The sequence below is a fragment of the Leishmania martiniquensis genome, chromosome 26 (assembly GCF_017916325.1).
Source record: "Leishmania martiniquensis isolate LSCM1 chromosome 26, whole genome shotgun sequence".
In the NCBI taxonomy this organism is placed as follows: Eukaryota; Euglenozoa; class Kinetoplastea; order Trypanosomatida; family Trypanosomatidae; genus Leishmania; species Leishmania martiniquensis.
Window position 1 is genome coordinate 756,161 of NC_090161.1, and position 16,583 is coordinate 772,743.

General features: G+C 60.9%; 4 protein-coding genes across 4 annotated transcripts; all 4 read left to right on the forward strand.

Moving 5' to 3' along the window:
- Window positions 1-475: 475 nt before the first annotated feature.
- LSCM1_04215 (uncharacterized protein) lies at window positions 476-760 on the forward strand (the record flags this gene model as incomplete). The annotated part of the gene is made up of 1 exon (XM_067321730.1): window positions 476-760. One exon carries the CDS (start codon window positions 476-478, stop codon window positions 758-760), a length of 285 nt encoding a protein of 94 aa, XP_067177961.1.
- A 4,029-nt stretch (window positions 761-4,789) lies between these two features.
- Window positions 4,790-5,857, forward strand: LSCM1_04217 (uncharacterized protein; the record flags this gene model as incomplete). Its single annotated transcript, XM_067321731.1, has 1 exon — window positions 4,790-5,857. The coding sequence occupies one exon, from the start codon at window positions 4,790-4,792 to the stop codon at window positions 5,855-5,857; it is 1,068 nt and encodes a 355-aa protein (XP_067177962.1).
- Window positions 5,858-7,475: 1,618 nt separating this feature from the next.
- On the forward strand, window positions 7,476-10,151 carry LSCM1_04218 (uncharacterized protein; the record flags this gene model as incomplete). The annotated part of the gene is made up of 1 exon (XM_067321732.1): window positions 7,476-10,151. The coding sequence occupies one exon, from the start codon at window positions 7,476-7,478 to the stop codon at window positions 10,149-10,151; it is 2,676 nt and encodes an 891-aa protein (XP_067177963.1).
- A 2,557-nt stretch (window positions 10,152-12,708) lies between these two features.
- LSCM1_04219 (uncharacterized protein) lies at window positions 12,709-16,059 on the forward strand (the record flags this gene model as incomplete). Its single annotated transcript, XM_067321733.1, has 1 exon — window positions 12,709-16,059. The coding sequence occupies one exon, from the start codon at window positions 12,709-12,711 to the stop codon at window positions 16,057-16,059; it is 3,351 nt and encodes a 1,116-aa protein (XP_067177964.1).
- Between the last annotated feature and the right edge of the window lie 524 nt (window positions 16,060-16,583).

Below are 16,583 nucleotides of genomic sequence, written 5' to 3' on the forward strand. Positions count from 1 at the left end.
GAGGGAGAGGCGGTACTCCAGCACCGCCTCGAATGGGCAACAGGGCGCGTGTCGGCTTCGCGAACATGCGTGCGCCACTCCCTCGCTCTCCTTGCAGCGGCTTTTTCCTGGCTGCCATCGACTAGGCCACCTGCAGAATGAGCAGGCGCTTGCTTGACAACTGCGCAACTCTACGCTGTCTTTCGCTTAGCGCTTCTCTCAGCCTGTGCACGACTTTCATCTCCTCATCCCACTCACCCGTACGAGAAGGGGAAGTGTCCGACTACACGACCAGCTCGATCCGCTTCTTACGCGCTTCCACGTGTGCGTGCGTTCGTGCGCGTCACCCCTCACCTCTCTTTCGTGGTTGTCCGCACTGCACACGCTTCCACCCGCGCCATCACGCGGCCCCTTTCCTCTTCCTGACCTCTTTTGCTCGCAGTCGCCCTCTCCGCTCCATCGCCACCCGTACCCCTTCTTTGGCGTTTGTGGCGGGATGGGGCGCAGCAACAATCAGCTGCGGCGCAGCGCCAAGGCGCATGGGAAGTCGTTCATTCCAAAGATGGTGAAGAGCAAGGTGCGCAATCAGAACCGCCGTGTGAAGATTATGGCGGTCAAGAAGGACCCCCGACTGCACAAAAAGCTCTCCTACGACAAGGTTCACACCAAGTCAGGCAAGATCAGAAGACGCAGGTTTCAGTCCGGCGGCTACAACCACAGCGGCCAGTTTGGGAAAGCTGCTGGGGCAAAGCGGAACGCTGCGAAGGGGCGGGCGAAGTAGTGGCTCCGCCACACAGTAATACACCGCAGTGGCCTCCACGCTCGGGTGCGGTCTGCTGTGCGGATTCGGGAGCGCCTATTGCGGCTCGTTGGCGCGTCACTTGCTCTCTCGCTCTCCGCCGTCCCGTGCCGCTTCTTTTGGGGGATGAACAGACACTGCTGCTGAGGGTCGTCCCGGCGGTGGGTAGGGAGAGAAAAAAAAGACGAAGCAGAGGAAGTCCGACGACGGCAGGCGGCGACGTTTATTTTCACATGAGTGCATGACGCGTAACCCTCACCCCCTTTGCAACGGAAAGTAAACGAAAGGCGACGTACACCGCCATGGCGAGGGAGGGCGGAGGAAAGGGCCGAGGGCCGTGGGACAGGGTGGCCCAATGGGAGCCAATGAGGAAGGGAGAGCGCACGAGGACGAGGGAGGGGGCAGATGAGAAGGGAAAGACCTCGCTTGCACCGACACACGGGCCCACCGCAAGGGCGGCTGCTGGGCTGTGGGCGAAAGGAGAGGTAGGGCTGTGACTGCATCCCTTTTTTGCGTCTCGTTTGCCCTTCTCTCGTCACCCCTCTCGTCGCCCCTTCCCTTCCGTCGATGGGATGTGTGCATCGATGGGGCAGTGACAGCTTCTTTTACTGCCGTCCGTATTCGCTCCAGGGGCATTCCGAATCGGCTCCCTCTTCCCGGCGAAATTTCGTACCTTCTCTCTATTTTGTGCACGCGCGCTCTCACAGAATGCGGCGCCCGTGACCTCTTGTCTCCCTACTCCTCCCTACTCTTCCCTATGCCTCTCTCTCTTCCTCCAGACGCAGAGGGAGAGCCACGTGCACCCAGCCCACTTACGCACTCACAAGCCCACCCGCTACCCTGAGAAACGCTCTCTCGACTGAGCTGACGATGCTCCGTCGCACGCGGCTGCAACTCATCTCCTTGGCGGAGGCGCAGCACATGGTACTCGATGCGCAGGGACAGCAGGCCCCCACTCCACGAGCGCCGCTCCCACAGTTGCTCGCAGCACTGAGGGAGCATTATCGAGCTGGCTGTGAGGCGTTCACCAAGGCGGCGCTGCACCACGTCGTGCAGCTTGATCAGTCGAACGAGGACACGAAGCACATCGCAGCTGCGCGCCTTGCGGCACCTTTGCCGTCAAGGCGTCCCCTTGCAGACGCCGCTGGCGCGCAGTTGGACACCACTGCGTCGTCACGAGCGGCGCCGCACTTGATCACAGAGCTGCTGCGCACTTACCCTCACACACCAGAAGTGCGCGAGCGGTGTTGCCGCTGCCTTGCGAACATGTGCCAGCTCACCACTGACGGCGCCACCGGCAGTGAGCTTGTTTCCACTAGCAATCATAATGGTACTCCTGCAGCCAACGCGCTGCCTCTGGCCGATGCCCTTGTCGAGGAGGGTGCTGTGGAGCTGGTGCTCGGGACTCTTGCAATGGCAGGCCGTCTCAGCTCCAAGGGCCGCTGCTGGGTAGCTGTAGCGATGCTCAACCTCACGTGCATTTCTAACAACGGCGCCGCACGTGCCACTGCGGCTGGCGCTGTTGATCGCCTGGCTGAGTTCACTTTGTTTCTGTTGGAGGACGCGTCGACGGCCTCTGCTGCGGCACCCATCCGCGGGCTTGCCGAGGAAACGGCCATCGCCCTCGACGCCGCTCTTGGGGCGCTGGCTGGGGTGGTGGCGGCCGAGGCGCCAGAGAACGCGCGAGGCGTCTCGTTCAACTACGAGGCAGTAAGCTATGCAGCCGTCGACGCCATAGTGCGATCGCTGCTGTTCGCGTCCGCGCTGATGGTTCGCGATGGCCGAAACGACGGCGTGTACGGCGCCTCGCTCTCGTTGCGCCGCTACGGGGCGGTGCGTTTGACGAGCGCGTCAGAGAGGCAGCAGACGGCTGTTGTTGTGCTGCTGCCGCTTCTGCACAAGGCGTGGATGGCGCTGCAGGCGGTCTGCAGCTGCCCGGCCAACCTGCCGATGGTCTTCGACGTCATCTATGAGGCAGCCAACGCTAACCAGGAGAGCATGGTGGTGGCGAGCGATGCCGACGGCAGCACAGAGGAGGTCTTACAAGTGACAGGACAGACGGAGCGGCAGTACGTCGCAGCGCTGTCGTGCCTCGTTGATGCGGCGTTGTTCATGACGACAGAGCTCGAGGGGCTGGGAGCGATTGCCGGGGACAAGCTGGCGCACCTCCAAGACGATGTCCGACTGTACGTGATGGACGTCATGCAAGCCATGACGGCGTCGCGGAAGGATCTCCCCCAAAGAGACGGCGCCACCGCTGCATCAGGTGCTCGCGGCGCTGGCGAGGACGCCGAAGGAGGGCAGCGGGGCAGTGCAACGACCGACGTATCCGGGGTGTATCCGACGGCGGCTGCGATAAACGTGACAGACGTGCTGGCGGCTGGCACGGTCAGTAACATGGCGCTGGCGTGTGCCGTTCGCCTCCACATCGATCACCAGGATCGCCATGGCGCCTATAACGCGCATTCGAAGGGCCGTCGCTGCACACTTGCCCCGTACGCCGCCCACGACTTTACTCTGCTTTCAAGGTCGCTTGCGGTCTTGGCTAATTTGGCGGAGATCGGTGACGAGACGGCGACGTCAGCGAACGTGGTGGCGGCGCTGCAGGCGATCTTGCAAGATGCGGCAGAGGGCGTCATGTCCTTACCGCTGGCTTACGAGACCGAGCTGGCGGAGCTCTTCCGCCCTACCGGGAACGTAGAGGGTAACGCCGATGTGTGTGGGGGCTCATGCATTCACCCAGAGGACCGGCTCTCTTTCCTGCAACAAGCAGCGATCGTGGGGCAGACGTATGCGGTGCTCTGGTGCACGTTACGCACCGCTCAAGGGGTGGCGACGGTGTCGCAGATGCGTGTGCTGCAGACAGCCAAAGGCGTGCAGTCGTCCCTTCGTGAGCTGTATCTGCCAGCGCTGGCGGCGGCGAGAGAGCGTTTTGGCGGTCGCCCGGCTGCAGACGCGGGTGACGGCTCGGCGAAGCCTGCAGCTGCTCCATGGGTAGCGAACACGGCTGAGGAGACGGTAACCCGGCTGCTGAAGCTTTCCGACGAGCTCATCAGCAACATGCAGAAGGTGTCTTCCAGTACGCAACACATCCCGGCCTGATATACATCCGCTGCCGCACTCTTCCCCCCCTCTCCCTCAAGCCGCTGCTGGAGTGTGTCTCGCGCGTGCACGGGCTTTCTCTGTCTCAGTTTCGTCTCTTCCGTTCCCGTTGGCGTCTTTTGGCGCACTCAGGGCCATTCCGCCTCCTCCCTCATGGGCCTCTGCGGCGCATCACACACTCGTGCGTGAAGGCGAAGTGGGGGAGGCGCGTCAACGCAGTAACGTGTAAATGGCAACCGAAAGAGTTTAAGCAGAGTGCGCGCAGCTACTCTGACCTTAACCATCACACACACACACACACTTAGCACCTGTGAGAGGGACGCACCATATGCGCATGGAGGGGGTTGGAGGGAGGATGGGGTGGGGGTGGGGCCTGCAGACCGGCAGGAGAGGCTGCGGGCAACGTGTGCCCTCTTCTCTCAGCTTTCCCTTCCGGATCTGTCTGCGTCTGCGTGCGCGTTCGGGTGGGAAGAAAAGAGAAATTAGAAAGGGAGGGAGCGGCGAGTGTGTCTCTGCCCAGGCGCTCGCCGTCCTCTTTCATGGTCTTTCCCCTCTCTTCCCCTCTCTTGTGGCCCCGCCGCGATTGTTCACCTTTCCCTCTGCTTCTTTCGGCCTCCCCAGCAACCTCCCTCTCCGTGCGAGTGTGCGTATACAAGCCCACTGTCGTTTCATGCGATTCAGTCATCATCACCACTGCGTCTCTTTCATCGATCCGCTCCTTTTTCCCACTTGGGTGCTGTCTTTCATTCACACGCACGCGTACACACACACACACACAGTCCACACCTTTGATGCTTGTGTAGGTTCTGCACACCTGTGTGGCGACGCAAACAGTAGTGCCTCTCTCTCTTTTTCTCGCAGTTGAAACGCGCTCGCACGCATACATACCCCCACGTGCGCACGCAAAGAATGGAGGTGGCTCGGATCTGCTTCGAGGTTGGCCTCGTTATCGCACCGCACATTGGATACGGGGCTCAGTATGTTGAGATTCACCGCACCCGCTCGATTGCAGGCTATGCCCCCATCGTCTCGCTAATCCTGCTGACGAGCAACACGCTGCGCGTCTACTACTACATTGGCCACCGCTTTCTCTTCGCCCTCCTCTGCCAGGCGCTTGTCGGCATAGCCGTGCACGGGGCACTGTTGCTGAAGGTGCTGGAGGTGCACTTGCAAGAGGTGCTGCGCAACCAGATCGCGGACCTGTATAACGTGCACAGCGCCGTTGTCATCTCGGCGGCGGGTGCGGAAGCACCTACTGAAGAAGCACCGCCTACTGTGGCCTTCGGCGGCGCAGCAGGAAAGCAAGACCCGGTCACTGGTGACGGAGACGCCACGGCGCTGTCACCGCAGGCCGAAGTGTCTCCTGTGGAGTGGCCGACCCCGTCGGGTGATGGGTTCAGCGGACTTGGGGGTATGGAGGGCACGCCGCCATCGCCTGCACCAGAAAGCGGCCTCAAATGCGTCGTCGCAAAGTTTCTGCGGCTCCTCTTCTCCATCGAGGACTTCTTAGAGGCCCACCTGCTGCGTCAGACCCCGCTTCAGTTCGCCTGCGGCTACGTCATTGCAGCTGCCTTTGCGCTGGGGGTGGTGCTGCTGTACTACATCTCCATCGGCCGCGTCTGGAAGCACGCCGCAGATGTAGTGGGGTACGCAGCACTCGGTCTCGAGTCGCTGCTGGTGCTACCGCAGATTCTTCGCAACGCTCGACGGCGCAGCACCGAGGGCCTCACTATGCTGCTCATACTCACGTGGGTGGGCGGAGATGCTATTAAGGTAGCGTACTTCATCTATGCAAGGCAGTCGCTGCCCTTCATTTTGTGTGGCTGCTTCCAGGCGTTTCTGGACGTTGTAGTTGTAGTGCAGCTCGTGTACTACCGCTTTATTGTGAAGCGAGATACCGAGGTGCGCTTAGAGGAGGAAGGCGACGCTAACGGTGGCTACCCCGAGGGGGCCGTGCCGGCAGTGGCGCCAACGTAGTCGCAAAGCACGCCTCAGGTCGAGGGATCTGCAAAATCTGAACGACACGAAGGAGCGAGATGAGGGGAGCGCAGGACAGCTCGGTGGCACGCGGGCGTTGGATGACACGGGCGACGAGCAAGCAAGCTAGCAACCCCTCTATCCCTCAGTTCTTCGGTGCCCGTAGTGCTGACTGTGTATGCTGCACCAGCACGCTTTCTCGTACGATTCTCCGCCCTGATACCTCTCCTTCGTTGCTTTCACGCAAACGTCAGCTGCATCACTCAGACACACACACACACACACACGCCTATAACTATATATGTGTGTGTGTCTATGTATATGCATGTCAGTGTATAGACGTACAGCCACACACACACACAGATTAATGCATTCTGTTGCTCATCTCTTCTGCATGTAGTTTCCTCCTCCTCTTCCTGTTGTCGTTGCCGCTATCGATGTGCGCCTTTTTTTTCGTTATGCTGCAGTGTCTGAGGCGGCGGTGGCCGCCGCCGCTGCCTTCATCCCTCCCCCCTCTCTCTTTGCGTTTCGTTCTTTTTTTCTTCTGTGCCCTCTCGACGCCTCCTGCCGCCCTGTCCTTCGGCGCCTTTCTTTTTGTTTTCGCCTCCCTGTGCGCCTTCATCTGGTCTCATTGATTGCACCTCTAGCGCGCATGCACCCCCTCACCCCCCCATCTCTCACCCCCCTTCAAAAGCTGATGAGCTCTTCGCCAGCGCGGGGGTCTGGTTGCCAATCTCAATTCCTACTCTGTTAGCCAGCCAGCTTTGTTTCGCGCTTCACGCCCGCTCGCGCTTGCTTTTAGCCCCTCATCCCCCTTCCCTCCCCTTCCTCACCCCTCTGTCGGCTATATCGCGAGCATCTGCGTGGGGCGCTGCTACCGTGTGCCGAGGCGTTTTGTGCTTCTCTTGGTCTGCCTGCTGTGCTTTGGGTTCACCCCTTCCTCCTGTCCTGGCGCCACTGTATAGCAAATACAAGCACAAGGGCGAGAGCGCTGCGGGCACGCGGGAATGCCTCCCTGTGCGCGTGGACTGAGGGAACCGAGCGGGCCGTGAGAGTGGAGTGGTGGAGTTGCCCGACTCAAAACCGTGCCCTTTCCCCTCCGCTGCCTGAGTCTCATCGGGGCGAAGAGGCGCACATCCGGAATGAGCTGTGACAATGCGCCCGCCTGCGCATGCTGAAGCACACACGATGACGCGCGCACCCTTGTGCGCTTCAGCATGCGCGTTCTCGTTGCCCCAATCGCTGCTTGTCTCCTTCACGGGCAGGCTCGCACCTTAAACACGCACTAGCGCACACTTACATGCATGCACAGGTGTCTCGCCGATACGCGGTGGTGGAACACGGCAGCTCTCTTGCTTCAGCCTTTCTCTTCTCCCTCTCTGCTTTTCTACCCTCGCCACGTATGTAACGCCGCTCGTACTCACAGAGGCACCATCAAAGAGCGCCATCCGCGACTTGGGATGCGAAAGCAAGCATGCAAGGAAGCGAGTGACGTGTCTGTATTTATGTGTTTGTGTGTGTGCGGGGGGGGAAGGGGCGGAACTCAGTCCAACACGGCCAAGTCTCTCTCCCATCCTTTTTCGCGCTAGTCGCCAACTCCTTCTTCTTCCTCGCCACCATGGAGAGTGTGCTTAAAAACGTGGAGCGCGGCATCTGCAACGCACAGCAGCACCTCATCGATACGCGTGCCCGCTTGGCGACTCATCGTGCCACTCTCGATGGCAATAGACGCGCGCTGGTGCGCGCCATGTCCTCGCTTCTCCTACTGCATCCTGATGAAGTTGTATCGCCAATGCCCTCCACTTCTTTGTATGGCGCCTCGGACACACTTCTTACGCCGCTGCGTAGTGGCCCGTCGGCCAGCACATCTGCTGCGGCTGGCAGCTCTCCCAGCCCCGATGCCCTCTTTTCCGTGGATGACTTTGCCGACGATGTCGAAGCCACTATTATCATCAATCCTGCCGCTTTGAGCTTGGCGACCGCGTCTGCTGCCGCTGCTGCGCGAGCCGGAGCACCACCAGCCCCGCCCCTGCTCCAACTACAGCCGCCACCACTGGTCTCTTCGGTGCCTGCTTTTCCTGCAACATGGACTTCTGCTGGCTTCTACGCAGCTGTGGCGGCACGCACGCAGCAGCTGGAGGCGGAGCGCTTCCGTTACCGCCACGAACACGGGATGCGCACGGCCAAGCTTTGGATGGCACACGCGTGGGTGCGAGAGGTACTGCCGTGGTTTGAGGCGGTGGCGCATCGCTCTTTTTTCACGAACGTGGTGCAACGGCTCGACGCCCTCGATCGAAGGGTGGCGCGGCTTTGCCGGCGGATAGATCTGGATAGGCCCCAGTATACACCCACCTGCTGCCGCACTATGCAACTGCAAAGAGGTACGGAGACACCAGATGAATTGGCGGGCAAGGCGAGGCACCTTCCTTGTCATCAACTCCGCGCCCGATGGTGCCCTTGTCTCACGGAAACCGTGTGCCAGAGGATGCCAGTCGATGAGGGGCCCGGTACCGGTGAAGAGGCTCGCACAGGCGGTGATGATGGCGGCGAGCGAGAGGCGGTGCAGCCGCAGAGCTGCGGCTGCACCGAAGCGTTGACGCGCTTTTCGGTGCCACCAAGCCAGCAGCGGAGCGCCGGCGACGCCACTCGCGCGTTTGGCAGCGTAGGAGGCAGCCACCATTCAGTGTGCCCTCTGTGGTGCCAGTATGATCGTGTGATTTCGCAGACAGATACCTCGGGTGACGAGCAGCTTCGGGCCTGTGAGCCGGGCCTCCCCACACCGCTGCCGGCCACAGGACTTCCAGTACCGCTCCTGCGTACGCCTCGTTCCCTCCGACATGTTTGGCATGTCATTATGGAAGGCTTAACTAGCAGTGATGTCGTCGCGGGCAGCGGCGCTGTGGCAGCGGAGCCCGTTACAGCTCCTCCTGCCACCGACGGCGACGCCGCCGGTGCCATGGTGCGGCAACTAGGACATGGATCGTACCAGCTCGGTCACAGCGACGCGCTAATGCAGAACCTTAGCAGCCTTGTGAGGCAGTGCTTCGAACTTCGTTCTTCATCGCCACGCCCGCAGCCGAGACTGCCGCCCTGCAACAATCCTGAACACCACTATGAAACGGGATGCTGCGGCGGACGCGGTGGCGCTGCCGGCGATGGACGTCGCGATGCGATTCCTTTAGTGCAAGTGCGCTTGCCCTCGGGCGCCAGCCCTCCCACGGAGGACGTCTTCCACTCTCACACGTGCGCCCTGCTCTGCTGCGCGATGCAACTCTGTACTCTCGCAGAGCCGTGCCACCCAATGCATGCTGCCCAGCTTCTACACGATGGAGCGGCGCTACCCCAGCTTGTCTATGATGAGGGTACGGGGGCTCGCGCTGAAGACGACACTGCTGAAGGTGACTGCGTCGGTCGAACGGAAATGGAGCCAGGCGGCTCACGCAAGCCCATCGCTGTGCTCGCTGAGACCACTGGCGACCACTTTATGGGCCAGCGCACGCCGGAGCAACGGATTGTGGAAGCCTTGGCTGCGGTCTACCACGCCGTACCTCGCCTGCTCTCGCACCTCCAACTTGTATTACAGACACAAAGCGGCCGGCGCGAAGACGGCAGTGGTGCGTGGCAGGGAAGAAGGGGCGAGACAGAGGCCATTCAAGTCGATGCGTCCGCGCGCCCTCGGCCTTGTGCGATATCGGCGGAGATGGACTGCACTTGTGTGACGAATAGCGCCGTCGACGCCGCACGCTACTCGACTGTCGGGGACGCGGCGCGCGATGGTGACGCCTTTGCTCAGCGGTGGCTGTCGCTTTCTCCACCGTCGATCACAACCGCGGCATCGCCTCCAGACGCTTCCCTAATGGCGGACGTGCCCTTTGTATACGCTCGTGCACTGCGTGTTGGGTCCATGTTCCGCTTTTTCGTGGATGCCGTTGAGGACGAGTGCGGCGAACGACTTCATCCGCCTCCTGGCGGGGCAGCGGCGGCGCTGCCCTCCCCAGCACTGCCGAGCCCTCACACCACCATGCACGCGGATGCGTCGACAATGGCCATAGGTCATCTTCACCTCGCGCAGCTCAGCACCGCTGCTGCTCATCGTGTCAATGCTATCGCTCCCAAGGCGTTGCCTCCACTCTCCGCGTCAGCGCGGCTTAGCTCGCTGCGTCAGACGGATCTGCAGGCGCGTCAGCAATGGCAGTCGATCGAGACACGTCTTTCCGTTGCCCGCTCCATGGCAGCTGCAGCCCTCAGGCGGGCTGCGCTGGGTGACAGCGAGGCGCATGGGCTACCAGGCTGACGCGCGGCGGCGGATGCCGTTCGCTTCCTTATCAGGGATCTCACGCATGCGTGCTCTGCGCTGGTCTTGTGTGCTCTCCAACGCATCCCGGATAGGCTTACCGCGCCTTTTTTTCTCCCTTCTCCCCTCGCCTTCTGCAGCAATAGCTGCCTGCTTCCCCTTCGCTTTCCAGCTCCCTCCGCCCTGCTATCCTCCGTGTATGCTCTCGAGCACGCACCATACATGAAGCGACTAGAAAAAAAAAGAGCAGCAACAGATTTCGCTCTTGTTGCGAGATTATTGTGCCGATGAGCTCATCAGCAGGCGGCTTCATGGGATGGTGTATCGCCCCCCACTCCGCCCGCTGGTCTTCCAGAGCGCATGCCTTTCGCCGTTTTCTCCACCCTGGCTGAGTTACGTGACAATCGCCATCATCTCTTCTCCTCATACATGTCTACACTTCGCGCGCCCTCACCCCTTCATCGGTTTACCTCTCACGCGTTAGCCTGCGCGCACCCGCCCTCACTATTGCTGTGTGCCTCCTTTCCCGTTTCCCTTTCTCTGTCACCCCCCTCTGTGCGGGCCTGCGGCGCACCGCGCTGTGCTCCACCGTATCTCACCTCCAGCGAAGTCGCTGGCTGCTACTGCTTTGGCTGGAGTCCCGGCTGTGGGCAGCCGCCATCACTCCTCTCCCACCCTCCACACACACATACACACACACATACGTATATACACAAGGCATCTCGAACAACACCAACGATTCAGTTTCTTGCGTGCGCGCGAGCTCGTTTGCTTATCCGTCCTGTCGCATCGCCTTTCCTGCCCCGCTTCCGCACACCTGCAGGCAAAGAAACCGCTGCGCCCCTCTCAGTAATCTCCGCGCATCTGCCCTTTCTCCGTCCCAATACACTCTTCGTCTCGGCGTGTCAGCAGGAGGGGAGGGGGTAGGCGGCGGCGACGACTGTGCTCACAACACGATTGCGTCACCGCGTGCTGTCAAAGAACGGGGCGCAGAAGTTAGGAAACGAAAGTTTGTGCCTCGTCGCGCATCAGCGCACTAAAAAAAACTCCTGCAGTTGTGTGCATGTGCGTGTTCATCTCACGTTAACAGCGAAAGGAAGTGCAGTAGAGCGAAAAGGGAGGCAGATGGTGGAGGCCTCACAGCGGGGACGCGGCACCTTTTTCCCCCTTCACACACCGCTAACGTGCAGGCAGCTCAGCTCGAAAGAGCACTCGGTGTGACGCTGTTGTGGCGCTCTAACATCCTTTCGTCCCGTCTCTCCTCCTTCACATTTCAGTTGCACTCACCGCCAGGGTCGCCTTCATTCCGATCTGCAATTCGCGTCTCGTCTCCTCTCCTCTACCCCCCCCCTACACACACACACAGAGGAGGATAGTGACGGAAGATTGGCAGTGCCATCGGTGAAGCGCCAGCCCCTTTTTTTTCAAGGCGTGCAACGCGGAGCGTCGACAGCAATTGGAACTTGCCTGTGGCGCAGCATACCACTCCTTCTCCCTTTTCTTACCTTCTCTTCAATTTTGCGCGCTTTTCTTTCGTCGGTCTGGTGCGTACGCTGGTTCCTCTTTGCCCCGGGCTCTTCAGGGGCCGCCGTGGTCGTAACCGATTCTCTTCAAGGGTTGCGCGCGCATCGGGGATGCGAGTGCCCCGCCCCTTCTTTCTGTTTCTGTGCAGCTTATCCGGGACACATATTCGGTCGATCCCCCGCGCCGCTTCTCTCTAACACCCGTGTGCCACGAGGGCACTTTGGTGGAGATAAGGACAGCCACAAGTGTGCAGAGGTGCCCTCTAGCGAACCGCGACAAGCACCGCCATACGCTGCACACACACACACACACATACAGACATACATAGGCGTTCACTTTTTCAGACACTACCACCAAGCGCACCCTTTGCTTGTTTCTCTGCTTGGGATCTCTGTCTGTGTGCTCATCACCGGTAGCACCTAGGCAAGGAGCAGAAGGGGGGGCGGGTGCTGGTGCTCGCTAGTCTTCTCTATGTGAATTGATAGGCAACGCAGCGTGCGCCGTTGCGAGTGAGGCGAGCTCCAGCTCTCGGGTCTCTGCTTCCCCTAGTCCTCTCCCTCTCTCCCCATTCAACAGCGTACTGCCTGGGCGACGCTATCCTCCTCTCTTCTCTTTTTTTTGCCTTCACCGTTTCATTCTCCAGACGTTTGCGCCTCTCTGTGTCGTCCTCCTCACACCCCTCATTCTGCATGTGTGTGTGTATCTCAGAGGATGTGTATCTCCGACTGTCTGTCTGCGTATTTCTCTTTGAAGTCTCCTTTTTCGTTGCTCGCTGGTGCTCCCTTTTTTTAGTTGTGGTTGCCTCCCCCCCCACCCACACACCCACACACGCACGCAACCCCTTTTTGCTGTCCTCTCCCTCTCTGTTGGCACGTCTAATTCTCTCTCCTCTTCGCGTATTTGCCCTCTTCGCGCGTGGGCGTCGCCTCAGTCGCTTGCGCCTCACTGCCTCTCTCACGGCTCCCCCATCGTTGGTGGAGAGGCTGGCGTGAACGCCGCAAGAGTGGGACGCCACCCGTATGGCTGAGGCATTATGGGGTGCAACAGCTCCAAAGTACAGTATGGCATTCTGCACCGCTGCGATATCGGCGGCGGCGGCGGCCCGGCGGAGAAGGTGCCTAATGGAAAGAAGGCGTCGGATGCAAGGAGGCTCAACGGTATTGCAGTCAACGGCGGCCGAGGTGCACCGGCGGTGAAGAACGGCAGGGTGGTCTGCAGCGGCATCGCGGCCTACTGCCCTGATGCGGAGACGGCCAAGGCCTATTTCGAGCAGGTGAAGGAGCTGCGGCGTGTTGGGGTGGCGCAGGGCATTCTCTCCGCTGCGACCGACGGCTCTCCTCTGCTACCGGATTTGGCTTGTGGCAAGCAGGACGCTCACACGAGGAGAAAAGGCACCAGCGACACGGTGTTGCAGAGCAGCCAAAGTCACCGTGCGGCGGCTACCGACATGGCCGTAGACATCAGTCCGCCGGCGCGAACGCTCACAGTGTACCAGTGCCAACCACTGGCTGGTGACACGATTGTCGCGAAAGGCATGTACAGCACGGTTCACGTGGCGCGGCTCTCCGTTTTCACTGGGCCCCTAGAGGGGGAGGTGAGCGCCACAGTGCCGCGCCATGCACCTGCACGGCGAGGCAACACTAGCAGCGCGGCCGGCGGCGCCGGCCTCTGCGACCGCTCCTCCATCAGCTTTTCAGTGGACGTGATCTCGCCGAAAAGTCACGCTTCCGGCTGCGGCAGCGCCGATATGACCTCCGTCCGGGTTGCCAGCCCGGCGGAAACACCTGTTCCAACCTCGTCCCCCACAGAGACGCCGTCAGGTGCGCCCACATGCACAAATGCGGCCCACTACATCATCGCAATGAAAGAGATCACTCTGTACCCCACCTGCGCCACCAGCTTTGTGCTGGAGCAAGTCTGCCTCGAGGTGCGGCGGTGGACACGGCTGTCAACGTACTGCCCGCGCCTCCTTCGCTGCTATCAGCTGGAGTACTCCATTTCTGAAGGCGTCTCCATGGCGTTGCCGGAGGCGTCCTACCAGTTTTTTCCTGGACAGGCCCACAACGGCAGTGGTCGTGGCATTGGCGCGGGCAGGCTCTCTCCTTGCAGCAACCTGCCCACGGGCGGCGTTGGCCGTGCGGAGGATCACCAGAAGCCCTTTTCTCGCAGTCTACCCCATTTGTTCGCGAACTCTTCGATCCGCTCACCGAACGCCAGTTCGATCTCACAGCAGCCACAGGAGGCGCTTGGTGGCACTCCGAAGAAACTGCGCCTGTACCTGGAGTACGCTAAGCACGGTACGCTGCGCGGGTTCCAGGTGAAGGAGATGCAGGAGCGCTTTGGTCGGCGGCGACTGCATGAGCTGACTGCGCGCGCCTACATGCGAGATGTCCTACTGGCGCTGTTGCAGCTGCATGACGGTGGCGAGCTGCAGTACGATCTGTGCGCCAAGGCAATCTTCCTCCACAAGCCCATCCTGAGGGTCTACCACACACACTTTCCCGCCTACATATCGGACTTGCCGACGGGCGACTTGACGAGTGTGACGTCGTCGCAGCTGACCAAGGCGCTGGGATCGCTGAACCCACCGCCGCCTCCACCGCCTCCACCGCCTCCACCGCCTCCACCGCCGCCGCTGAAGAGCGAGAGCGCGTATAATGAGCCGATCAATGACGCTAGGTCGCTGCACTTGAGGCACCACCGTAGAAGCCCTGACGCGCGGCGGAACACCGTGTCATCCTCGGCGCAGCGCGCCAGACACCCTGTCGGCGTCGAGTCCTGCCTCACACGCAACGTTTCCTCACCGATTCCTGACACCAGTTGTGCGCTGCAGATGTCTGTGATCGATGTCCGCCCCGTTGGGATTACCGGCACCGCAGGCGTGAGCGGTGCAGGGGCCAAGAGGGTCCTTGAGCAGCGGAATGGCAACACGGCTACGGCAGACCACGAAGCCACTCCAACGATGGATCGCGGCAACATCGCCTTCTGCGCAAGTCCGATGGATCTCGGCTCCTTCGCGTCTCCATCGTGGACACTGTCCGCCACTGAGAGCGGCTTTTTCGGGGGCCTGGGGGTCTCCACTAGCCCAGCGAAGGCGCCCGCAAGAGCAGGCAGCTCTACCGGCCGTGGTTCTCGACCGCCCAAAAGGCAAAGCAGCGCCAACAGCCTTCACGCCGCCGGCACGCCCGAGGCGGGCGGCGACGACGACGACGACGGCAGCCGCCACAACTTGCATGAGACGTACTGCCGCTACATGGATGAGTTTGAGTTCAGACCAACGGACGACGGTGACAGCCTGCCCTTCCCGTCCCCACATGACGGAGTTGGTGCCCAGGCGGATGCAGAGATGCTTGCATCGACGATAGTACCGGAGGAGTTGTCTGAGGCGCCGCGGCTGCGGGTAGTGCCGCTGCAACCCACGAGTCTCGGCGGCATCGCCATCTTGTCACCGGACCACTACGTCGTGAAGCCGATCGAAGCGCCGCGGTCAGACTTGCGCGGTCGCCTCCCCATCCTCCTCGCACCATCTAACTCTCGCGCGGCTCTCCGCGGCAGGGGCTTACAGCAACAGCGACCGGCCACCTATGGGCCAACGAGTGCTGCCGCTCCGGCGCTGGTAGCGCCATCATGTACAGGTCAGCTCTCCGTAACACGAACCCTAAGCGCTGGAACCTCCGCGGCCGATGCAGCCGGCTCGCTTGGCCGTTGCCGCGGTGGTGCTCCGCTTATCAAGCTGAACCACGCCTCACTGATTCGTCGGGCCTTGGGCTTCGCTGGCTCCGCTAAGCTGGAAGACGTTCCGGTCCACAAGTACGTGACTGTCACGCACGCGGCGCCAGAGGTGCTGCATCGTCGTCTATTCTCCCCTGAGAGCGACATCTATGCCTTTGCGATGACCTTTATCGAGCTCGTCTCAGATAGCGGCGTCATTATGGCAGACTGCCTGCCAGCAGATCTGCCCGAGCCTGTGACGCGCCGCGACAAGGAAAGGTACGATGTTCTCCTGACCAAGAACCTCAACAGCTGGTACCAGTCCCACATTCGCAACCTACCCGGGGACCGCGCCGTTCCCCGCAAAGGGCAAGAGCTGGCAGAGTCTGTATCGCCGCACACCGGGCCCATTGTGGTACCCCTTCCACCACACCTCTCTGATGAGTGCAAAAGAATGTTGCAGTGGTGCTTGCAGCCCGATCCCGCGAAGCGTCCCACCGCCGCGGAGCTGCTGCGCTCTCGCTACTTTATGCTCGGTGACTGGATCGCGGTACCGTCGGCGGTGGCAGCCGAGGACGAGGAAGTGAAACTGCCGGAAAAGCCGTGGCTCAACTCAATGAGCTTCGACGCCGCAGCGAGAGCCGCCGGCCTTCCTGCGCTCAGTGCTAAGTAAGATCGCACGAACTCGCGCCCACTTAGATTAAAGGAAGCCAATGTGTGTGTGTGGGGGGGAGGTGGAGAAGGCTCGGCTGACGTTGGCACACCTGAGGGAGGATGGCAAAGGCAGCGTCTCGTGCGCTTCTTTTCCCCGCTCAAACTACCCAACGAATCACTGCGCGCACGAATATATGTAAATATATATGTGTGTGTGTGTGCGTGTGCGGCTCTCATGCTCGCCTGGGGTTTTTTCGCCGTATTTCAATCTTTTACGCCTTGCGTGCGCCTTTCCCATTCGGTATGCGTCTGTACCTGACTGGCTGACGGGCACTTTTCCTGTTATCTTCAGTACCTCTCTGGGTCCCTCGAGCCTAATTTTCGTCCTCGCTGTGCTTGTGTACACGGGCTCATTTCGTCACGACTGCTCTGTGTCTCCCCCCAATCTCCCCTCCCTACGCCCTTCATAGGGAGGAGAGATTGGGGGGCACGACCCGAGAATATGCTCTCCTCTCACGTTGCCACTTCCACCACCGCTCGCTT